General features: G+C 39.0%; 1 protein-coding gene across 4 annotated transcripts in view; it reads right to left on the bottom strand.

The window, feature by feature from the left end:
• Nucleotides 1-26458, bottom strand: part of DERA (deoxyribose-phosphate aldolase) — a 138040-nt gene that overhangs the window by 64724 nt on the left and 46858 nt on the right. For 3 of the 4 annotated variants that reach the window (XR_016394877.1, XR_002645153.3, XM_022577677.2), the window contains exons 4-6: nt 25268-25363; nt 22945-23079; nt 4527-4655 (exon numbers count right to left, since the gene is read on the bottom strand). Coding sequence is in view for 2 of the 4 variants with exons in the window: in XM_022577677.2 (XP_022433385.1) it covers nt 4527-4655; nt 22945-23079; nt 25268-25363 (360 nt within the window). In the remaining 2 variants the exon portion in view is untranslated. The remainder of the gene's footprint in view (nt 1-4526; nt 4656-22944; nt 23080-25267; nt 25364-26458) is intronic. The other variant, XM_089920353.1, reaches the window with a different exon arrangement.

The raw sequence follows: 26458 nt of genomic DNA, 5'->3' as shown, positions 1-26458 counted from the left end.
GTTTATAAATAGTCGGAAGAAGAAGTACATTAAAATAATTCAAAGGACTAATGAGGGTGTAAATGGAACTGCTGTAAGGTTTTTACATTTGTGCCATTTGAAGTGTAAAGTGGAATACAGGCACACCTTATTTTATTGTGCTTTGCTTTATTGCGCTTTGCATTATTACACTTTACAGATATTGCATTTTCTACAAATTGAAGGTGTGTGGCAACCCTGCAACAAGCAAGTCTGTTGGCACCATTTTTCCAACAGCAGTTGCTCACTCTGTGTCTCTGTGTCACATTTTGGTAATTATTGAAATATTTCAAAAATTTTCATTACTATTATATTTGTTACAGTGATCTGTGATCAGAAATCTTTGATGTTACTACTGCAAAAAAGCATTACAACTCTTTGAAGGCACAGATGATGGTTAGCATTTTTTGCAATAAAGTATTTTTTAACTAAGGTATGTATATTGTTTTTTTAGACATAATGCTATAGTACATTTAATAGATTATAGTACAGTGTAAACATAACTTTTATATGAACTGGGAAACCAAAAAATTCATGTGATTTGCTTTATTGCAATATTCGCTTCATTGCAGTGGTCTGGACCCAAACTTGCACTATCTCTATGGTACATCTGTAATGTTAATTCTAAGTAGACTGTGATAAGTTAAAAATGCATACTGTAATTTGCTAGAGCAACTACTAGAAAACTACAAAGAGGATGCAGATAAAAAACCAATAGAAAAAATAAAAATGAAGTGCTGTATCTGATGAACCCAAAAGGTGGCAGGAAAAGAGGAACAAAAATAGATCAGAACAAGGAGGAAGCAAATGGCAAGATGATAGTTAAATCCTATCATATCAATAATTATGTGAAATGTATATGGACAAAACATTTCAGTTAAAAAGCAGAGATTACCACAATCAATTTTTTAAAAATCTGTCTCTAAGGGATAACCTTAAATATACAACCACAGATGGGTTGAAAATAAAAGGATGGGAAAAAGATATACCATGCAAATGGTAAGCACAAGAAATCCGGTGTGGCTAGATTAATATTAGACAAAGTGGGGGCTTTCCTGGTGGCGCAGTGGTTGAGAGTCCGCCTGCTGATGCAGGGGACACGGGTTCGTGCCCTGGTCCAGGAAGATCCCACATGCCGCGGAGCGGCTAGACCCGTGAGCCATGGCCACTGAGCCTGCGCGTCCGGAGCCTGTGCTCCGCAACGGGAGAGGCCACAACCGTGAGAGGCCCGTGTACCGCAAAAAAAAAAAAATATATTAGACAAAGTGAACATTCAGACAAAGGTCTAGTACCAGAGATAACAAGGGACATGTCATAATGATGAATATGCTAATTCAACAGGTAAACATACCAATCCTAAAAGTGTCTATACTTAACAACAGAGCTCCAGAGCTCCATAATAAAGTTAGAAAAAGCTGACAAAACTAAAAGGATAAGTATGCAGATCCACAATCATATCTGGAAATTTTAACAGCCCTCTCAGCAATTAATAGAAAAAGTACACCAAAGTGAAACCAAGCAAATCAGATCTAAAAAGTGTGATCAACCAACTTGAACTCTTTGAAAAGACTAATAAAACTGGCAGACCCCTAGCAAGACTATTTTCTACCAAAATGAAACAAAGAACAATAACAACAACAGAAAACAAAAATGACCAATATCGGGAATAAAAAAGGAGACATAACCATAGACTCTACAGACATCAGACTAATAAGAGAATATTACAAACACTTCAGACCAATAAATTTAGCAACTCATATATGTGTATAATGAAAAGCCACTAAGCAAACTCCTTATACATAGAACGTGACAGATATCACAGCTATTACCTCGGGGGTGGGGGAGGGGGAACAAGCACAAAAGAGTACATACTATATAAGTATAATGTTCTAAAACTGGCAAGCTAATCTATAGTGATAAAATCAGATCAGTTATTGCACCTGGAGCAGAAGGTAAAAAGAGTGGGACTGCAATCATATCGTACACTTAACACTTGAACTTTATTGAATGTAAATTTACCTCAGTGAAGTTGATTTTGAAGAAAACAAAAACAGTTTTAAAAAATACTACAGAAATAGGATGAAACATGAGTTTAGACCATAAATTTTTGTAATTTAAAAAATCTTTCAAAACATACTTCGTTTATGTTATATACCTTCTTAACAAAATAGGAAGCATAAACTGTGGGCCAGGAAGTGCATGATACTTCACAAAGATGTGCCTTTAATTCATGATAAGATCTAGCACAGTGCCTTGGGAGACAGCTGGGTTATAACTGAAAAAGCAATACACCTGAAGCCAGAAGACCTGGGTTCAAATAATGACTTATGTGATGAGTTAGCTGTGAACCTTAGGCAAGTCTCTCCATCTTAAGTTTCTTCATCAACTACAGGGCTGGTGTGAAGGTGAAGAAATATTATTGTAACGTATCTAGTAAAACACCTCACAGACAAAGTTATATTACTCACAGTAATAGACACTGATTAGATGAAGAAATGAAGGAGATAAACAATGACATGGACATGGATACAAGCCAACAGGAACAGGGGAGAGCATGTTTCTAGTCACATTTCTGTTTGTGGCTGCAACGGGTGGGATGGAGGATGGAACAGAAGTGTCCAAGCACGAGGACCTAATACCATGTTCCTACCCTATGCAGTAGGTGCAGGGAGTAGGACAGGGTTGGCTGCTGGCCCAGAATGAATATACTTTCACTGTGACCTGGATCCCGGCATTCTGGGCTAACTCCCTTGTCCTGGTGAGGAGCGTGAAAAGGGAGGCTACTTGTCTACCTAAGACTCCAATGGGCTTTGCCCAGGTTCCTGAGAGTTGCAGCATCTTCTTTTACTGGGGGCCTCTGAAATGCCAACATAACTGATGACCCACTCTTTAAAGTGATCCACTCTTCCCTATCCTTGGGTTTTCAGAGATTTCGCTCTAAATAAAACAAGCAGAGCAGAGATCTTTTGGATACAGCGGCAGTGACCAGAGTAACAGCTTCATTAACGCCTAGTTGGCTGATAGAGTTCCAGGGAACGATGCTTCGTCTGAGTTTTCAAAAAGTGCACGAGTAGAAAAATCTATAGGGTGACCACAACAAAGGCCCAGATTTAAGACCTGAGAAGTCACTTATCTTCCAAACATGGAGCCACTAGCAGGGCACCTAAAAATCCAATACTGAGTTACAGTATAGTATCTGATGGAGGTTTTAACAGATCACTATGAGGGCATGCAGAGGGGATAATAAACCAAGTAGTGGGGGAGGAAGCAGTATTGGGGAAATATTCTCGAGAAGAGTGACAACTATGCTGAATCTAAAGATGTTCAAGAGTTATTTGGGCAAAAGGCATTCCAGGCAGGGACACAGCAGGTACAAAGACTCCAAAGGATTGGACGGTGCCTTGTGCAGAGCACAGCGGGTAATTCCATAGAGCTGGAGCACATGGTATGCAGGGAAAATGAGGCGATGGCAGAGGCACAGGCAGGGTCTTGAGAAAGACCCTTTTTATTTTTATTTTTTTGGTCGTGCCACACGGCTTGCAGGATCTTAGTTCCCCGATCAGGGATCGAACCTGGGCCCCTTGCAGTGGAAGTGTGGAGTCCTAACCACTGGACCACCAGGGAATTCCCTGGGAAGGTCCTTTTTTAAAGTCGGGCTGAAGGAATTTATATTGTATCTTGAAAATGAAGGGGAGCCACTGAAGGATTTTCAGCAAGCAGTACCATAACCAAATTGGCATTTTAAAGAGATCATTCTGGCAACAGTGTGGAGAACAGATTGAAAGGGGACAGAAGTAGAGACAGGGAAAACTAGTTAGGAGACCGGTGAAGTGATCCATGTGGGGAGTGACAGTGGTCTAAGAGAGCAGCACACAGAATGGAGCGAGGACGTATTAGATACGGTAAAAAAGTAGAACTCTCGAGACTCGTTCACTGATTCATATGAAGGTGAGAAAAGGCAATCCAGCAGGACTCCCAAGTTTCAGGCTAGGGCGTATGACTGGCTAGACATGCTGTTTGTAAAGATAAAGAATAAGTCAAGCTACATTTCAAAATATAAAAAACAAGGACACTGCCCTAAATTTAAGAAGAAAAAATTAACACAAACAAAGCACAGGCTGCCTTAGACAGTATGGAGATGGATCTCTGAGAAAAATCAAACCCTAAATTCACAGAGGGGAAGAAGTCAGTTAAGGAAATTTCTGTCTAACATATGTTGATGAATGAATAATCAAAGAATAACACAGAAAGCAATTCACTAACAAGAGAGCCATCTACTGCCTTACAAGGATAGTGCAATGATAAAATGCCACCAAAAGACATGGAAGAAAGCCAAGTTTGCGAACATTTCCCACTGCACACGTATTCATAAAGTATCTGACACCTCACCAAAACAAACTCCAAGTGGTCAGCACTTGCAGCTAATAGCCAAATGCTCTGACTCACTTATTTCTTCTAAAAACATCAATTCAGTATATATCATCATTTCAATATAAAACCTGGCTTACCTGCCATCATGGCTATCATACTGGCTTTATAGACATTCGTAAGAGTTCCAAGTTCTCCTGTTGCTAAGATGGTTTTCAGATGAGCCTCCCCACAGGCCTTGCGAAACTGACGAATCTCATCATACAGGGCTGGGGAAGGAAATAATTGAGGCAGTTACAAAGCAGGCAAGTGATAACGTAACTTGGCAGCCGTTCAGAGCTGGTAGAACCCATCTCAGATTTAGGAAACATAAACCATTTGTCACTTTCTAAAAATCACCCCAATTTAATATCACCTCAAGCATTCTGTTGCAGTTCACATCCTGTTACAAGGAATGCTTAGTTTGCTATCATGAAACTCTTTCTATGCCCTGGCCCAAGGTCCTGAGCCATGGAGCTTTTAAAATATCATTATAATGACATGGAAATTACAAATAGTTTTTACTGCTTCCATATGATGGTTACTTACAATAAAAAGAAATCCATCTGCCAGATACACAGGGGTATGCTACTTTGCAAACTGAAGAAAAAAATCCTCAGGTCCTTATTAATTCTCACATTCACACAAAGTAAGTTCTCTTGTTGGAATATAAAGCAGGCCCTTCCTGAGAGCTCTGCTAATGGTAACAAAGACGTAAGAGCTTGCCCCACTCTCTGCCAGGGTATGTGTCTATATATCGGACTAAAAAGTGTTCAACCTGGCCAGGCAGTGACGGATGTATGTACACAAATCCAGCTGTAGGGGAATTCAGAGATGCAGCTTTGAATCTACTAACCTCTGACCCCAATAGCACATTTGGCTTTCTAGAACTCCATATAGGACTCTGAAAACAGCTGGATTAAAAAAAAAAAAAATTAGTCTCAAGTCAGCAAACTCAGTCAAACCATGAAAGTTATAACAAGATAAACAAAACTTGTCTTCTCAATCCTAGAAAACTTGAACTTAACCTGAACCTCAACAGTGAAAACTGTACACAAATAAAGGCAAGGATTCTATTACAAGATGCACAGTAAAGTCCAGTGTTCGTTGCCTCCAAGAGGTACCCACAGGCTTTTAAAGAAAGAATTGAATAGTTTCACAAATCCCTAATAATCAATGGTTTTGAGTATTAGAGACCATCTGAGATGCCACACCTCCCACCTTACCCTGTGCATCCCACGTAAACTATGAGAAAATCATCTTACCCACACATCCAATATGACAACATGTGAGAATGGTATAAACAGCCAAAGAATATGTGGCAATAACAATTTATATTCTTTTAACTCAGAGCATGAATCTTGGATGGAATGACATTTATTGAGTTACCAAATCTAAAAAGAGAAAGTTGTCCACTAAGAACTAATGACAAGGAAATCTCTTGATCTAACAATTCAAGAAGGCTAGGGACTTCACTGGTGGTCAAATGGTAAGCCTCTGTGCTTCCACGGCAGGGGACAGGGGTTTGATCCCTGGTCGGGGAACTAAGATCCCACATGCTGTGCTGTGTGGCCAAAAGAAAAAAAAAAAAAAAAATCAAGGAAATCAAAAAATAACTAGAAACAAATGACAATGAAAACTCAGTGACCCAAAGCCTATGGGATGCAGCAAAAGCAGTTCTAAGAGGGAACTTTATAGCTATAAAAGCCTACCTCAAGAAACAAGAAAAATCTCAAATAAACAATCTAAACTTACACCTAAAGGAACTAGAGAAAGAAGAAAACACAAAACCCAAAGTTAGCAGAAAGAAAGAAATCATACAGATGAGAGCAGAAAAAAATGAAATAGAAACAAAGAAAATAATAGCAAAGATAAATAAAACTAAAAGCTGGTTCTTTGAGAAGATGAACAAAATTGATAAACCAATAGCCAGGCTCATCAAGAAAAAGAGGGACAGGACTCAAATTGATAAATTAGAAATGAAAAAGGAGAAGTTACAACAGACACCAAAGAAATACAAAGCGTCCTAAGAGACTACTACAAGCAACTCTATGCCAATAAAATGGACAACCTGGAAGAAATGGACAAATTCTTAGAAAGGTATAACCTTCCAAGGCTGAACCAGGAAGAAATAGAAAATATGAACAGACCAATCACAAGCACTGAAATTGAAACTGTGATTAAAAATCTTCCAACAAACAGAAGTCCAGGACCAGATGGCTTCACAGGTGAATTCTATCAAACATTTAGAGAAGCGCTAACACCCATCCTTCTCAAACTCTTCCAAAAAACTGCAGAGGAAGGAATACTCCCACACTCATTCTATGAGGCCACCATCACCCTGATACCAAAACCAGACGAAGATACTAAAAAAAAAGAAAATTACAGACTAATATCAGTGATGAATATAGATGCAAAAATTCTCAACAAAATACTAGCAAACAGAATCCAACAACACATTAAAAGGATCATACATCATGATCAAGTGGGATTTATCCCAGGAATGCAAGGACTCTTCAATATACACAAATCAATCAATGTGATACACCATATTAACAAATTGAAGAAGAAAAACCATATGATCATCTCAATAGATGCAGAAAAAGCTTTTGACAAAATTCAACACTGATTTATGATAAAAACTCTCCAGAAAAGTGGGCATAGAGGGAACCTACCTCAACATAATAAAGGCCATATACGACAAACCCACAGCCAACATCATTCTCAATGGTGAAAAACTGAAAGCATTTCCTCTAAGATCAGGAACAAGACAAGAATGTCCACTCTCATGACTATTATTCAACATAGTTTTGGAAGTCCTAGCCACGGCAATCAGAGAAGAAAAAGAAATAAAAGGAATACAAGTTGGAAAAGAAGAAGGAAAACTGTCACTGCAGATGACATGATACTATACATAGAGGATGCTACCAGAAAAATACTAGAGCTAATCGATGAATTTGGCAAAGTTGCAGGATACAAAATTAATGCACAGAAAGCTCTTGCATTCCTATACACTAATGATGAAAAATCTGAAAGAGAAATTAAGGAAACACTCCCATTTACCATGGCAACAAAAAGAATAAAATACCTAGGAAGAAACCTACCTAAGGAGACAAAAGACCTGTATGTACAAAAATTTTAAGACACTGATGAAAGAAATTAAACATGATACCAACAGATGGAGAGATACACCATGTTCCTGGATTGGAAGAATCAATATTGTGAAAATGACTATACTACCCAAAGCAATCTACAGATTCAATGCAATCCCTATCAAATTACCAGTGGCATTTTTTTACGGAACTAGAACAAAAAATCTTAAAATTTGTATGGAGACACAAAAGACCCCAAATAGCCAAAGCAGTCTTGAGGGAAAAAAACAGACTTGGAGGAATCAGACCCCTGACTTCAGACTATACTACAAAGCTACAGTAATCAAAACAATATGGTACTGGCACAAAAACAGAAACATAGATCAATGGAACAAGATAGAAAGCCCAGAGGTAAATCCACGCACTTATGGTCAACTAATCTATGACAAAGGAGCCAAGGATATACAATGGAGAAAAGACAGTCTCTTCAATAAGTGGCGCTGGGGAAACTGGAAAGCTACATGCCAAAGAATGAAATTAGAATACTCCCTACACCACACACAAAAATAAACTCAAAATGGATTAGAAACCTAAATGTAAGACCACACACTATAAAACTCTTAGAGGAAAATATAGGAAGAACACTCTTTTTTGGGGGGGTACGTGGGCCTTTCACTGTTGTGGACTCTCCCGTTGCAGAGCACAGGCTCCAGATGCGCAGGCTCAGTGGCCATGGCTCACGGACCTAGCCGCTCCGCGGCATGTGGGATCTTCTCGGACTGGGGCACAAACCCGTGTCCCCTGCATCGGCAGGCGGACTCTCAACCACTGTGCCACCAGGGAACCCCGAAGAACACTCTTTGACATTAATCACAGCAACATCTTTTTTGATCCACCTGCTAGAGTAATGGAAATAAAAACAAAAATAAACAAATGGGACCTACTGAAACTTAAAAGCTTTTGCACAGCAAAGGAAACCATAAACAAGATGAAAAGACAACCCTCAGAATGGGAGAAAATATTTGCAAATGAATCAACAGACAAAGGATTAATCTCCAAAATATATAAACAGCTCATGCAGCTCAATATTAAAAAAACAAACAACCCAATCCAAAAATGGGCAGAAGATCTAAATAGACACTTCTCCAAAGAAGACATACAGATGGCCAAGAAGCACATGAAAAGCTGCTCAACATCACTAATTATTAGAGAAATGATAATCAAAATTACAATGAGGTATCACCTCACACCAGTTAGAATGGGCTTCACCAGAAAATCTACAAACAACAAATGCTGGAGAGTGTATGGAGAAAAGGGAACCCTCTTGCACTGTTGGTGGGAATGTAAACTGATACAGCCACTATGGAGAACAGTATGGAGGTTCCTTAAAAAACTAAAAATAGAATTACCATATGATCCAGCAATCCCACTACTGGGCATATACCCAGAGAAAATCATAATTCAAAATGTCACATGCACCCCAATGTTCACTGCAGCACTATTTACAATAGCCAGGTCATGGAAGCAACCTAAATGCCCATCAACAGATGAATGGATAAAGCAGATGTAGTACATATATACAATGGAATATTACTCAGCCATTAAAAGTAACGAAATAGGGTCATTTGTTGAGACATGGATGGATCTAGAGACTGTCATACAGAGTGAAGTAAGTCAGAAAGAGAAAAACAAATATCGTATATTAACGCATATATGTGGAACCTAGAAAAATGGTACAGATGAACCGGTTTGCAGGGCAGAAATTGAGACACAGATGTAGAGAACAAATGTATGGACACCAAGGGGAGGAAGCGGCAGGGGGATGGGGGTGGTGGTGTGATGAATTGGGCGATTGGGATTGACATGTATACACTTGATATGTATAAAATTGATGACTAATAAGAACCTGCTGTACAAAAAAATAAATAAAATTAAAATTTTTTTTAAAAAGAAGAAGGCTAATGTGCAGTTAACTTATGATTTAATTAATGATTTTTCTTCCTAGTACAATGTTGCCATCAAAAGCAAGCTTAAGAGTGAAACCAACGTGGATTTAAAACCCAACTCCGTCACTTCCTGTGTGACCTCAGGCAAGTTATTTCTGCCAGCTCACTTCCATCCTTAAAGTGTCAATAACAATATTTACTTTATAGGGTTATATGAGGATTAAAAGAGAAGATATATATACAGTACTTCACACATTGCCTGTCTTACTGTAAGCACTCAAAAAGTTTAATCATCAAGCTCAGAATTCTAGTAAAATGAGTTTTCACTAAGTGTTGTGTGATAAAAGTCAAATCATGCTGCATGGCCTGACCCAGCCAACTCTTTGTACTGCACCGAAATTTTGTTATATGGATTAGTGCTTAAAACCAGTGAGCCATCAGATAAGGCTTGAAAATATTTTATCACAGCATTTGTTAAAGTGAACTTTGGCCTGTATAGCAAAATTCTTAAAACATTGATCCTGAGCATGATGATGAACAAAATTACCACCAGCCTTTTTCTGAAACATATTACCTTTTGACCCAGTGAATTTCTTCACCTACAGTTAAAGTTAACCAGAAAAAACAGATGTATTTTATGACTCAATTATCAGCCATCTGTAGTTTACGCTTTTTAATCCATGATCCAAACAGAATGAACCAAAAATGGTCACTTCAAGCTTAACTGGATTTAACAAATATGGAACTAGTGCCTTCTGATTCTTTAACTGCCAACTCCTCAAATCATTTTACTGACCTATTTCACCACATAACAGGATCAAGGTTTTCTGAGCAAATAACTTAAATCTTTAAAGATCAACATTGGGAAAGTTGTTATTTGTTTCTGTTACTATTCTGCCCAGAGTATACCAGGAAAATTACATCAAGAAGCACACACCAGGTCTGGCCTTTTTAAAGCGTTGCCTGGGCTCCATCAAATGAATGCTTCTCCTTGGTCCTTTGAATCTTACTGAGTGATGCAAAGATGAAGAACAGTTAGGGGTTTTCATCAGTACTGCAGCAACAGCAATGGCAGCCGATCCAAGAGTCCAGTGGCCACCAGCCAGCAGCACGGTACCCGTGCTGGCCGGTGGAAGCAACACCGGCAGTGGCCCTGTAAGCAGACTCTTCCTGTGGCACAGCTGGCTTATTCTCAGCTCCCCACTCTTTCTTGGTCCTGCTTGTTTTCTAAGCCTGGTTCTCCAGGCTTCCCACTGATTCAGTGAGTTACTCTACATCCTCCTAATAAATCCCCTTTCAGCTTAATCAGAATTGTTTTCACTAGTTTTTAACCCACAACTCCAGTATAACACATACAGAAGACTGGGGAAGTATGGTGTAGTGGGCAACAGTGTGGGTGCTCCGACGGCCTGGACTGAGATCCTAGTTCTAAACTAATTTGTTGTTTGATCTGCACAAAATTACTTAACCGTTGCCTTGGTTTTCTCATCTATAAAATGGGGATAATAGAGGTTCACATATTTTGTGGAGTTATTTCGAGCATTAAGTAGGTTACTATACATTAAAAGTTCTAAGGACAGTATCCAGCACCTAGTTAACAATCAGGGAACGTCAGTCACTTGTTCTCCTGCTGCTGGTAGTGGCGATGATGCTGTTACAGTTTCTGCTGAGTGCTTATCACGTTCAGAGCACAAAGGGACTGACAAAAGCAGAGGACACCATGATCTACGTTTCCTAAAGAACATACGATACGACCGCTTTGGGGCACTAGAAGAGAAGTGTAGTTTACTATATCACAAACGTCTTTTAGCTTTGTTTAACTCAGAGCCCATGCTCCTTTGGATAGCAGAGACTGCTGGTATAAGACAGTTTTGGCTACTTGCTAGTCATGGAAACTTGTAGGAATTACCATTTTTCTAAGCCTAAATTACTTAGGGGGCTTCAGTTTGCTCACATATTTTGGGGAAGATTAAACAGAATACATGTAGCTAGAAGAGTACCAGGCATTTGCTAAGCATTTAATTATTCCATACTAGTTTTCTATATTTTTCCTTATGTAGTTTCTGAAATCCAAAAATAACTTTAAAAAACAAATCAAAGCAAGTACTGTCCTAATACTTATAAAAATATACTTAGAATTTACAGATCTTACTTACCAAAAAAATAAATAAATAAACCATTTCACTCTAACACAAACCATGGAAGCCACAAGAAGCACAGGTAGCTTTGAACACCTGGCATTGCAGTAATAGTCACCCTGGAAACTAGATAAATGCCATATGCAAATCAAAGCAACTTGATGGCTGAAATGTAACCTAGTCAATCTCCAATCATAATGTCCTTTACCATACTCAACTTTCACTTTCCTTTCAATATGAATAAGCAAAACAATGGAAAAACTAATGGGTGGGTTTCCTCCTACATTTGCAGGAAAGGACAGCAGCAGGATGTAGATTTATATAATTGCTACAGGACTATATATGTGGAGGAAATTACAAGTGAAGTAATAAGTTCAAGAGATCCTCCTTCCAAAAAATTCCTCATTAGGAATCATTACCCAAAAGAATTAAAAATCCTCCAAGTTTTCAAAGCATCTTCCTTCAAAAATTCTCAAAGTGTTGTCTACACATTGAGGGACGCTCTTACCAGTGAGGGTTGGGAATTCTGGAAAACTTGGTAAGCACAGCCAGCCTGAGTACGCAGTACTGGGCCAGAGAGACAGCCTGCACCATCGAGAGTCTGTTACATACAAGGGAATTGAGCAAATACGTAACTATACTGATGAAAATGGGAGGAAAATTTCTCACTGACAAGAAAAAGAGGCCTAAATATAGAAAAGGAGAGGGCAAGAATAAACCACGTGCTGTTGGCTTGTAATGGAAGTTATCCACGCGAACTCACGTTTCTAAGACAGATAGATAGATAGATAGATAGACAGATGTATGCGTGTTTGTATGTGTATTGTATACATTCACATATTTTGTAGAGCTTTCCACTGAGAAGGCCTAGAAACAACAACCCTGTAGCAATGAGTACACCTGGCACCCAGATCTTGGTTTCTAAATACCAGTCTTCAATAAAAGGAAGCAGAGCTCCTTGGGAAAATGGCTGATTCCAAGCTTGGGGCAGAGAAAGCTGAAAATAAGCCGGAAATATCTTGTATAAGAATTACAAGGAAGGTCTTAGAGAAAAACGGAAACATGTCAAAAGGACAGAGGAGCCAGTCTGAAGCAGCTGCCACTTCCCATATCTGGGACAATTTGCGTACCAAAATAAATAATGACAGTAATGGATTAAACCAACTGAGTAAAATAGGCATCCATGAGTTCTTACAAAGAGGAAGAAAGGGAGGAAGGAGAAGGTAATGCTAACTAGTAAGTACAGAAGAAATGATGGAATTAGAAAATCACCATTTGGCAACTATCGGAGTAATAACTGAAGAATTATCAATGAACACTAAAACAACTGAGTAAAAGTTAGATAAGGAACAGGATATTAACATAGTCTCAAAATATCTCCATTCATAATGGATGCTAATTACCTATTAAAATACAAAATACTTATTAATTTTATAACAGAGAAACTTGGCAGAAACCATATTAGCCAAGTAAAAAAGTAACATCATCAATAATGGGACAAATCAACATGTTGGGACTCCTGAAATAATGCACTGAGAAGAACAGAGCAAAAGTTCAGTGTTATTCCTATCAAAAATACCTAACTTGAATCTAATCATGAGAAAACATGCAACACACCCGAACCGAGGTACACTTTACAAAATAATAGACCTCCATTCTTCAAACACAAGGAAGATTGAGGACTATTCCAGATTGAAGAAGCCTAAAGAGACATGTCACAATTGAATTTGGATCTAATTAAAACATTACTAGGATAATCTGCAAAACCTGAACGAAGTCCGTGGATTTAATGGTAGTATGATAGTGCTAATTTCCGGACTTTGATGGTGCACTGCGGCTTCGTATAAGAGCGTCCCTGTTTTTAGGAAATACACACTGAAGTATTTAATAGTAATGGATCAAGAGCTCTGCAACTTAATCTCAAATAATTCGAAGAAAAATTATCCCTAAATCTCTATCAATCTATCTATCTATCTATTGATATCTATCTGCCTACACACAATTAGAGAGAGAGAGAGGGACGGCAAAAAGATAAACGGGGTAGAATTTTATAATTGGGGAATCTGAGTGAAGAGTAAACAGGAGTTTTGTGTACTATTTCTGTAACTTTTCTGTAAGTTTTAAATTATTCAAAAACAAAAGTTAAAAAGTTACAACAAATGCTGTTGTAATTTATTTAGCATCCAGGTATTTTTCTCATGGGAGGGCTTTTGAAACTATCAACCATTCTACTGTTTTGTAAAAAAAAAAAATGCGTGATTATATGTGGCACATATTATTTTATAACCTGCTTTTTTTCCCTTTGCTATATCATAGACATCTTTCCAAATTAATAAATACAGGTCTGTAGCACAATTTTTAATGGCTGTACAATCTTCCATCGCATGGTCGTAAATAATGTATTCAATCATCTTTCTATTATTGGATATTTAAGGTTTCAGATTTTTTGCTCTTATAAACAATACTTCAGCCAACACCCTTATAGTTAAGTCTTTGCATACCTCATGACATATTCCTTAGAGCATTTATTAATTTTTCTGCTCACATACTCATAGTACATATTCATTGTTAAAAATTCAAACATTACAGAAACAGAAAATTTTCCACTTAAAAAAAAAAAAGAAAGAACAATTCTTTCACGTACCAGAAAAATAATAATTTGGAAGGCTATTATAAAAGATGACTGACAAATGAAAATGGAATTCAAATACCACGACTGCAAATTAGTCAGAATAATGCAAAATTTAACAAAACACACACAGCAGAGAAGTGGCTGGCATAGTGATGTCACATTAAAAAACCTGGTAATAAATGTTTTGACTTGTAACGAGGTTTCTCAGGAGTAGTGAGAGTGGGTATACGAGAAACCCAGGATGGATTACATTGTAGATGCTTAATCAATACAACGGCACAACCAGCAGAGGTGTGGTCTCCTGTCTGTTCCGTCTCATCCCTCCTACTGGTGTTACACTGAGGAAGAGAAACGGAGGTCATAGCCTGACCTTCAGCTTGTCACTGCCAGTGGGAACAACAAGCGGGGCTGTGCTCGTGGAGTGGTCCCTGGTAGGACTCAGAGAACTCAGCCACTCTGGGAATGGCCTGTGTGCATGACGATGCTGATCCAAGGGGTGGAGGGGCTCACGCTGCATCAGTTTTAAACAGCATCCAAAACAGGGCGACCACTGGCTCTACCTTCTGCCTCCCCGTGTTAGCAGGAACTCTCATCTAAAGCATTCTACGTTTCTCTACCTAAAATTATCCTCTTTCTTTCCAGCTCCCACCTAAAAGGAAAACAGATTCCTAATTTTGTGGCTGCTGGCAACCTGTTAAGTTTTCTGGGAAAAGCACTGCTGTAGATATAGAAAACTATGTTAGTGAAGCTTTCATGTATAGGAATTATGAACTGAGTAAGAATCCAAGTGTTTAAAGACAATATCTTCTATCTAAAAGCCATGAAATAGATTTCCCTTTACATTTCGTGCTATTCAAAGGCACTTAAAAAATAATTGTTAACGAACATATCTAAGCAATTATTTTTTGAGTACCGGAAAGATGTTCAACACTGCACATGAGTGGCCTGAAAATAACTCTTAAGATAATTATATGTACAGTCAAACACTTAATATAAAATTATACAGCAACCTTTTAATCTAAAAAAGCCACAAAATGTTCAAGAACAGTTTTCATCCACTAAGGCAACTAATTAATCTTGTAAGACTAAAACAGAGATGAGCTAAAACACGAGGTAGTAAAATAACCTGCAAGAGATAAAACACACATATTTTTGTCAATAGTATTTGGAGTTCTGAAGAATCATAGCATCAAAAAAATAATAATAAAATAAAAGCATACAGCTACCGTAAGTATCTCCAGATTTCTTCTTTTATAAACAACCCTCAAAACAGAAAGCACAGATTATGGGTTATGTGATTCCTCCCCAAAACGTGTCTATAGATTTAGAGATTGCTTTTCTCATAAGATACTATGATTAACAGTTCTCCAAAACAAAGAAAAATCCTAACTTCTTTTAAGAGATGTTCTTTCTACCACCCTTCTTTTGTAAAAATAAGCGAATAAGAAAAATAAATTGTTGCCCAGAGTCAAGATTTTCAAGATCTTCTTGCATGCAACACAATGATAGATACTGTGGCTTTGGCTGGAATATTTCATTCTCTCACCCTAAAGCTCCTGAGAGTCATTAGACACGTACTCCACAAACCAAATGTGGGAAAGCAAGTCAAAGCTGAAGGACTGAATGGGGTAAAAGAAGTACGTGAGGCTCTGGATACAGAAGACAAACAATATTTCCAGTTGTGATTCTGAACACACAATGCTGGAAAAATGTCACAGAAGTAGCCACCTCTGGAGTCATGTGTGCTGGTGCTCCAGTGTGGAGTGGGTTTCCAAAAACTAGCAAAGCCAGTTCTAGGTCCTAATAAGCTCAAGGTCCTGGAAGATTCTTGAATCTGATAGCATTTCCATGTCACTGGTAACGTATTAGGTAAATATATGCAGCAGACAGAGAGCGGTCATAAAAAAGTAAAAAATGAACACCTTTGTATATTTACAGAACATGGAATGCATTTAATTTTCAAAACCTGCTCAATAAGGTTTATAAGATGATGAACCTCTTCTGGTGAATTCTTTCTTCAAAGAACTGTTTATGGAACGCAACTGAGGTGTCAACTTCAATATCATCATTAAAAAATACCGTATTACAAGTCCTTATCATTGGAATAATACACACAGACAATGAAAACACCAAATATAAAATCACAGGCCATTGTAGCTCTAAAAGACTGCAGAAGTCCTTACGTCTTATCCCCTCACTGGTAGCTTATTTAAATGGAGGCAAAGAGAAGTGAAGTATTTGCCCAAGGACTCAGTGTAAATTGGCAAAATTATAAATACTAAAACCCGTGTGAGTTCCTCATTAAGTCAATGCATGTGCTGTGTCAATACTTCCCTTGACAACATACTATCCTCATCAGGAGGAAGAGGGGGAAGGAGAAGAAACCGCAGTTGGCAAGGAGGGATTCATCTGGGCCAAGCAACAGGATAACCAATTTATGCACATTATCTAATTTAATCCCTATTATGACCCCATGAAGTAGATACCGCTATTCCTATTTTACAGAGAAGGAACAGAAGGTACAGAGAAGTTAAGTAACTTGTCTAAGAGCAAATAGCTACTGACGATAGCACCAGGATTCCAACCAAGTTCTGTCTAATGCAAAGACCCTGCACAGACCAACTATTTCGGGTCTCCTAGAGTAACCCCCCTTCTTCCTCCACAATGTATCCCTTCTGGGTATGTTCTGGGTCTGTGACTCCAATGACAGTTGACCCATCTGGCCGGCTAGGTACCCCCCCCCCTCTCTCCCGGTACAGCACAGGAGAGCTGCTCTCTTCATCTCAGAGCACAGTCTTCCCAGGGAGAGGAGAACCATCCACCCAAGAGCACAGAAGTAGATGTCTTTCTGGCTAAACACACCATAGTAACACTGTTCCTTAAGCCTCCTGTTCACGGCTAACTGCAGAGCCAGGTTAAATAAATGGCAACACGTGGGAGATATGATTTGTACTAGTTAATCAATATGTAAATCCAGCAATGCTTCGATTACGCGGCACCTAAACTACGTAGAATCAAGAACTAGAAGCTTTGGGGGACTTCCCTGGCAGTCCAGTGGTTAAGATTCCACACTTCCAATGCAGGAGGCACAGGTTCAATCCTGGTCGGGGAATTAAGATCCCGCACGCCACTTGGCAGGGCCAAAAAAAAAAAGAAAAAAAAAAGAACCAGAAGTATATTAAAAACAAACAAACAAACAAACAAGATGCTCCAAGTTAGTGTTTCTCCTTAGGACTATGGGATGGCAGGGGAAGAAGGGGTGGAATTAAAATCACCTAGAGTGATTTTCAGTGTAGATTCTTACTCCTCCCTTACATCCAACCCCCAATCCTGATATTACACATACTCAGGGGAATGTGCTAAATTCTGTGAGGAAGGGAGCTGGGGCAAGTAATCAGAAAACATCTGTCAGATAATTCTGAGAACCAGCAATACATTCCACACCCTATCCAGTTAAAACCACTGTCCGGAGCGATAAGTTAGATGGTGCACGTTGCTGTACCCAGATGGAAAGGAGTGAGGGAAGGACAGTATAATGAGCTGACAGTAAAAAGCCTAACAGCAAAGGACCAGGCACGACAACAATAACAAAGATGTTTAAATAAAAAGATATACAAAATCCAAAAAAAAGCACAGCAGTCTGGACCATTAGCTATGGGGCAAGTCACCTTGGAGACTTCAGTATCCCCTAAGAACGTCACTGTATTCCAGGATAATATACAGGCAAACCTCAAGAGATACTGCGGGGCCAGTTCCAAACCACCACAATAAACCAAATATCAGAATAAAGCGAGTCACATGAATTTTTCAGTTTCCCAGTGCATATAAAAGTTATGCTTACACTATAATGTATTAAATGTGCAATAGCATTATGTCTAAAAGAACAATGTACTTACCTTAATTAAAAAATATTTTATTGCTAAGAAATGCTAACCACCATCTGAGCCTTCAGCAAGTCATAATCTTCTTGTAATGATAACATCAAAGATCACTGATCACAGATCACCATAATAAATATAATAATAATAATGGAAAAGTTTGAAATATTGAGCATTTCCAAAATGTGACAGAGATATGAAGTGAACAAATGCTGTTGGAAAAACGTTGCCTACAGACTTGCTTGACACGAGGTTATCCCGAACCTTCAATTTGCAAAAATCTGTGGTGTGCAACAGACAGAAGTGAAATAAAATGAGGTGCCTATAATCACTGATACAATAGTTCTGAATGATCTAGAAAAAACTGTATTTAATAGAAAGTGTAAATAAAGTGGGGGAAATGTAAATATTTTTTAATGCATTTCTTTCTAAAGTGGCTAAAACTCTGCTTTGGTCAAGATTCACTGAATTTGAATGTCTGCTTATGTGAAACTAATCGATGAAAAGCATCGTTTCATGGGGAATCATTTTGGTGGGGAAACGGAACACGGATTCCAGAGTCAGAGAGATGCGGGTTCCGTGCTCTGGAGGTTTGGTCCTCAGCACAGGGAACAGCCGAAATCAGTGAGGATAGGAGGTTTCCAAGGGAGAGTGTGCAGAGTCTGAGAAGTTTGAGAGTTTGCTGGGACAGAACTGGAGTGATGACAGAAGAAGCGGAGGAGCTTGCAAACAAGACGCAGCAGTATTCAGAAACACGGAGGAAAACCTGAAGAAAGCAGGGTCACCAAAGCCATGACAAGAGAGTGTTTCCAGGAGGAAACGGTCCATCGTGTCAGCTGCTGCTGCAGGACAAAGCTAAACGACTGAAGCGTATCTCCCGGGCATAGCAAAATAACAGGGCATTATTATCCTGGAAAGAACAGATTCAAGAGAAACAGGTACATACGGCTCTTTTAAGAATTTCAGCCACAAAGGGGAGAATGGAAAGGGAGACTCAGCTGGGGATGAGGAGGAATGGTGACATGTAGGCTTTTTTTTTTTTTACTGGATAAGAATGTTTGGATAGGGACTTCCCTGGTGGTGCAGTGGTTAAGAATCCGCCTGCCAATGCAGTGGACAAGGGTTCGAGCCCTGGACCGGGAAGATCCCACGTGCCGCGGAGTAACTAAGCCAGTGCGCCATAACTACTGAGCCTGTGCTCTAGAGCCAGCGAGCCGCAGCTACTGAGCCCGCGCTCCGCAACAAGAGAAGCCACCACAATGAGAAGCCCGCGCACCACAACGAAGCCGCGGAGTGGCTGGGCCCGTGAGCCATGGCCGCTGAGCCTGCACGTCCGGAGCCTGTGCTCCGCAACGGGAGAGGCCACAACGGTGAGAGGCCCGCGTACTGCAAAAAAAAAAAAAAAAAGGCCCAAGGCTGTGAAACTATGGGAGGAGGTGGGAGCCACAGCACGGCCCAGGGACTGGATTCAGGAGGAAGGAGAAGAGGAGCAGCAAGGGGAGTAGATCTGATGCAAGGACACCGAGAAGTTCCTGCGTAACAGATTCTATCTTTCCCGAGAAGCAGCAGGTAGGTTGTCTGCCAGTACTTAAGGAGCCTCAAGGTGGGTGGAAAAGTTAGAAGTTTGAGGGAGTAGATTTTAAATGGTCGCCAAGGAGAATCCAAGAAGAGGAATACGAGCCTTCTCCAGTCTCCCCTTTGAGTTCATACCCTAAACTATGGACCCTTGTGACCATGAGAAATGGTGAAGGTACACTCTGAATGGCCAGGTTTAGAAAACAAGATTCTTTCTTTTGTGCTTTAACCAGTGTCCTACACACCTCAGTGCACAGAGAAGAGGATCCTGGATTAGAAGGTGGAACAGCCTCACAGACACTTCCATCAGCAAATTCCAAGAAATCAATGTTAGGCTCATATTTTAGTAAAGAGCTAATATTAAAACACGACACCGAAAAATACAATACGTAATCAAATTGAGAACTGAAATTAAGATAAAACACTGCAGTGAAAAAAGGCCTAAGACATTTGCAGTTTTCTAGTTAGAATTAAATTTCTAGTATTAAATGTTCCTTTTCAATTTGTTTTGGGTCAAGAGGTTATTAACACCATAAAAAGAGTTAATAGAAAAGTATGGTCTGGGACAAAGATGTGTTATTATATTTTGCATGAATGTCTGTTATTGGGAAATTATCAGTTCTTAAAAACAACCATTTCTAGTTCATTAAGGGAAAGGCAATTACATCAAATCTCATCTCCTATAGTATTTTATTTTCCAATTAGTAGTATTCTAGAGACAAGAGCACAAGTTATAATATAAACTATACTTCTATATCTGTAACTACTTAATAAAAGATAAAGGACATACAGTTTTTTATCCAAATAAATGACATAGAGTTTATTTCTAGATTTGTTTTAAGTTATTATGCTTACTCATTTTTTTCTTACTCTAGGCCTTAAATCTTAACTGAAATCTATGACAAGGAACAGACAAGCAGAATTAATATACAGGGACAAGGGACATCTACTTAAAATAAGCCATTTAAGAATGATTGCAACTGCCCAAAGCACACATGAACTATAAGAAAAGGATCAAAAATCAAAAGCACAAAAAGATATTTGTGAACTGTCAAGAATTTAAACCTGGCAAGGCTTAAAAGATGTTGGTAAGTACAGATGGGAGTATCAGACAATGGGAATGGCCTGACATTTGTTTTCCTAGATCCTTCAGAATTGCTGTGTGACTGGATTCTCCTTGAATACAGGGATGCTCCCAGGGGCTACTGGAATCTCTGAGATGACCTGCCTCATAGCTGTCCAGACAGCTGTGCCTTTTGACTTCATAAATCTTTTTATTTAAACACTGTTGTTATTGTTGTTTTGCCTCAACCTTTGCTGTGAGGCTTTTTATGATCACATTCTGTTTGGCTCACGCAGCCCACTCTCTTTCCCTGCCAACTCCTTTCCATTAAGGCACAGAAATGTGCACCATCTAACATATTAAGAATGTATGGGGGGACTTCCCTGGAGGCACAGTGGTCGAGAATCTGCCTGCCAATGCAAGGGACACGGGTTTGAGCCCTGGTCCGGGAAGATCCCACATGCTGCAGAGCAACTAAGCCCATGTGCCACAACTAGTGAGCCTGCGCTCTAGAGCCCACGAGCCACAACTACTGAGACCGTGTGCCACAACTACTGAAACCCGCTCACCTAGAGCCCGTGCTCTGCAACAAGAGAAGCCATCACAGTGAGAAGCTCGCACACCACAATGAAGAGTAGCCCCCGCTTGCAGCAACTAGAGAAAGCCCGCATGCAGCAACAAAGCCCCAGAGCAGCCAAAAATAAATAAATTAAAAAAAAAAAAAAGAATGTATGGGAATGTAGCTAATATTCCAAGCCAAAAGACTACCTTTTCCAGCTTCACTTGCAGCCAAGCCTGGCTTAGGGCCAATGAGGTGTAAGCAAAGATGGTGTGTGAGATTTGGGGACACGACAAGCCCCTATTTCCTGTTGTCTGGGAGATGAATGTAAAAGCTGGAGCTTCAAAAGCCATCACAGACAATGGAGTGTCCTTGAGTATGAGGACAGAAGCCACACTCTTTGGAAGTGGAAGATAAAAGTAGTCCAGGTCTCCAAGAACTTTGTATTTCACAACACCCCTGAAACACCTACTTCCCAACTTCATGTGAGAGAGTAAATCCTTGAGCATTTAAACCACTGACTGAATCTTTGTTGCTCTATAACCAAAAGCAATTCTTAATGGATAAACAATGGAATTATAATTTACAGAAGATGAGATAGATGGATTGATGGATAGAGTCATAGATATCTATGAGATATTGGCAAGACCGATAAAAAATACATTAAATATAGTCCTATTTTTAATTTTAATTTTTTCACTTTTTAAAAATTTTGATTTTAAACTTAACAGAAGGATGGGAGTTGCACGTGTGCATATGAAGAGAAAAAAGTTTGCAGAGTTGTGCACTGCAGTGTTATCAAGGGTTATTTGTAGAGGATGAGATTATGTAGAACATCCACTTCTTTATTACTGGTCAGAACTTTTGTTTTTAACAGTGAGAAGGTATAACCTTTGTAATTAGAATAAAATACGCCAATTATTTGATAGTCACATATCGAAAGAGACAACACGTTATTCTGGCTTAATCCTATGACTGTGTTAAAAATTTTTACTTAAACTACTTGTTACAATGATTTTTCTGAAATACAGAATTGTACTTATTTTAGCTATCAACAATCTCTAAGTATACAAAATGCATTTAAGGCAGAGGTAAAATCAATTCCATCAAAAAAATAATAGCTTGTTACTGGAATGGGAAATGCCCTATTGTAACTGACACGATAGTAAATCATGAATCTCGAAGGTGAATATGTAATAATACCCAGAGGAGCTACGTTCAAGAACAGGAGTAAAAACAGACTCAGCAGACTAATTAATAATCCCACATCCTCCAAACCCACAAAGATTAACATAAAAAAGGGAAGCTTCCTCCATCATATTAAAATAAACTCTGCATAAAAGACTTGCCTGGAGTGATTTTTGTATTGAGTAGCAAAACAGTAGAGAATAGAATAAAAGTTAATAATCCACTGCATGGAAATAACTAATCGCCTAAAGGGATCTAAAAAGTTCATGCAGGTGGGCAGGATGAGCAATCTTGGTCGAGTTTTCTCCTCAATTCACCCTCTGATCGAGGGACTTGTAATCTAGAACAGTGACTTCCACACCATGCTACCTCTTATCAGATCCTTGCCATCTGACTGACCAGGGAAGAACCAAGTCTCCCTCTTGGGTAAGGATGTGTGTGCACTTACCTTCCCACTGGCCTGTCAGCACCAAGGTCCTGTTAATTACCACGTCAATTTCTGAAGCTCCATCTTCCACAGCCAATCTGATCTCTTCTAATCGTGTTTTTAAATGAGTCTGCCCAGCTGGAAAGCCAGTGGCCACTAGTAGCGAAAGAAGAAAACAAAAAAAGAAAGGAAGGAAGGTAGTGAGGGAGGGAGGGAAGGAGGGAGAGAGGGAGGGAGGGAGGGAGACAAATTTCAATTGGTCAGTATCTCAACAAAGAATTTCAGACCAAAAAAATTAGCATTTAGACCAAAGCATGAATGACACTTCAGAACTTCATGCCTACCTTGCAAAGTGAAGTGTAAAGAAACTGAGTGCAATTTTATATAGTACTGACGTTAGGATAAATATTAGTATTATATCCTTTGGAAGACCTGAAATTAAGTTGCTACAGAGATGCTCATGGGGGTGCTTTAAGTAAATAGCAATTAAGAAGATATGTCATCGTCAAAGTGAAAGTCATAAGATAGTAGCTACAGCCCTGTCTTGATGGACACTAGTTAATTCTGGATCCTACTCATGACCAAGTTGGCTATCACTGTCATGATTTACTCATTCACATTTAGAGCTGTTGTAACCAAACTGTAATATAGGTTCCTCCCACTGCCCATTTTAAAGTGAACAGCCAAGCAGATGAGAATAAAGGGGAGATGCTGCACGATGGAAAAGCGCCTAATTCGTCCACAAAACTGGGGCAGGGGTAAACTGGGAAGAGCAGGGCCACGCATAAATAAAAGGAAAATAAACACACAATGACACTTTGGAAAAAGTAGTAACATTTTTAACATGCTAATCATTAATTCCATTCCTGTGTCTAAAGATAACCTTTCATGTTTCCTTGATGTTATTAAATTCCTTGGGTCTGTTACCTTAGAGGAAAGCATGTTTCCCTGTTGTATAAAAGAAAAGCTGAATTGACTGAGGCTAATGAAAAATGAAGGTTGGTAAAGGTGTAGCTAGCTAACAAATACTCTGGGAATCTTCACAAATAGGTTGTATATAAATACTGTACAGTCTGTTTCTTTTGATGTATCCCTAATAAAATAATGATTTTCTTAGCTTCCTTCTTTAAAGCACCAGGATATTCCTCTAATACTTTTTAAAAGGAGAATCTAATTTTATATGTATCTATCCATATGTAAATACACACACACAAACATACAGGGAAGCTTTTAGTAAGACTTTTCCCTCCCTCATGCCTCGTTCTCCTACTTCATCTATCTTAAGTCAGTAATTTTTTTTTCTTTTTAATATTTATATATTTGGCTGTGCCAGATCTTTGCTGCCTTGTGTTGCAGCATGTGGGATCTAGTTCCCTGACCAGGGATCGAACCTGGGCCCCCTGCATTGGGAGCGCAGATTCTTACGCACTGGACCACCAGGTAAGTCCCTACATCTATCTTAAGTCAAAAGCTCTTGAACACACTCTCTTTTCTTTATCTTTCAGGCTTGGGAGTGGCTCTCATCATCTCCCACGTGGCCTGTGATGAGTCTAACTAACTCCATTTCACCCCTCTATAATTTGTCCACTACCATCCCCTACCTTAACTACGTCATGAAGCGGATCATGGTATGTCTCTGCTTAACATCTTTTGGTATCTTCCCCGTCACCAAAATAAAACCCAGATGCCACGGCCTGGTATGGTTTCCCCACGGGATCTGACCCCAATCTACCGCTCCAGCTTCAACTCCCAAGCGCTGCCTTTGTCCTACCTTAGGATCCAACAATTACAAACCCATTTCAGTTCCCTGAACTGTGCTTCTGCACCTTCACATGTGCTAGTTCCTCTGTCTAAAACGCCATTCCTTAGCTTATCAACTCTCTAAACTCTTCCTTAACCTTAAGACCCAATGCAGGGGTCTTAGTACCTCCTCTGTGAAGCATCCCCCTACCCACTGAGTGTCACCAACCTCTGCAGAATAAATCACTGCCCACTCGGGGTTACAACTGTGCCTTCTGCACATCTTTATTGTTATATTTTACATATAAATAATAGCACATGTCCTGTGTTACAATTTTTTTTTAAACTTGACTATTCCTCCTAAACAGCTAAGTTTCCTTTAAGGACAGAGATACAGTTCTATATTCTTAGGAATTAATACATATAATGTCTGCTACTCAACAGGCAATTAATAAATACGAAAATAATAGATAAATACAACCAATTAAATATATAAAACTAATTAAAATCATAGTATAAAACTACAGAGATACTACCCCAGAGTGTCTGAGTTGAAGAACGGGAAACATGTTGATTAAACGACAACAGAAGCCACAAATTTTACCTGATGCCACTGGGATATCACAGCCTGCAGCCTTTAGTGCTTTTACTGCATCACATACCCGGGCAGGATAAACACAAACGGCAGCTGTAGTAATGCCTATGAAGAAAGAAATCATAACAGCCTAGTTTATGTGAAGTTCAAGTCACACAGTATGCTTTTAATTATTATTTATACTTCAACATTGGCAGAAATCAAAATGAGAGAAAAAATAATTCCCCTACGATGCTGCAACAAATTAAAAGGTTTTTACTTTCCACATTCCCTTCTGGCTCTTGACAATGTGGATCATTTTCTCATCATCACCGTAACAGAATAAAATATATATATTTTTTAATTTTATTGTATTTTTTACTTGAAGTATAGTTGACTTACAACATTGTGCCCATCTCTGCTACACAGCAAAGTGACTCAGTTATACACATCTAGACATTCTTTTTTTTAATATTCTTTTCCATTATGGTTTATCACAGGATATTAAATATAGTTCCCTGTGTTATAAAGTAGGACCTTGTTGTTTATCCATCTTATATATAATAGTTTACATCTGTTAGTCCCAAACTCCCAATCCTTCCCTCCCCCATCCCCTCCCCCTTGGCACCCACAAGTCTGTGCTCTATGTCTGTGAGTCTGTTTCTGTCTCGTAGATAGGTTCATCTGTGCCATATTTTAGATTCCACATATAAGTGATGTCACGTAATATTTGTCTTTCTAACTTAGAATGATAACCTCTAGTTGCATCCATGTTGCTGCAAATGGCATTATTTTGTTTTTTTTTATGGCGAGTAGTGTTCCATTGTATATATGTACCACATCTTCTTTATCCATTCATCTGTCAATGGACATTTTGGTTGTTTCCATGTTTTGGTTATTGTAAATAGTGCTGCTATGAACATAGGGATGCATGAACCTTTTTGAATTATAGTTTTGTCTGGGTATATGCCCAGGAGTGGGATTGCTGGATCATACAGTAATTCTATTTTTAGTTTTCTGAGGAATCTCCACACTGTTTTCCATAGTGGCTGCACCAACTTACATTCCCACCAACAGTGTAGGAGGGTTCCCTTTTCTCCACACTCTCTCTAGCATTTGTTATGTGTAGACTTTTTGAAGAAGGCCATTCTGACTGGTGTGAGGTGATAACCTCATTGTAGTTCTGATTTGCATTTCTCTAATAATTAGTGATGGTGTCCA

The sequence above is a fragment of the Delphinapterus leucas genome, chromosome 11 (genome assembly GCF_059928025.1).
Source record: "Delphinapterus leucas isolate spDelLeu-1000000601 "Yukka" chromosome 11, BTC_Dleu_Yukka2, whole genome shotgun sequence".
Taxonomy (NCBI): Eukaryota; Metazoa; Chordata; class Mammalia; order Artiodactyla; family Monodontidae; genus Delphinapterus; species Delphinapterus leucas.
The sequence above is the reverse complement of the archived record's forward strand: the minus strand, read 5'-3'. Positions and strand labels throughout refer to the sequence as shown.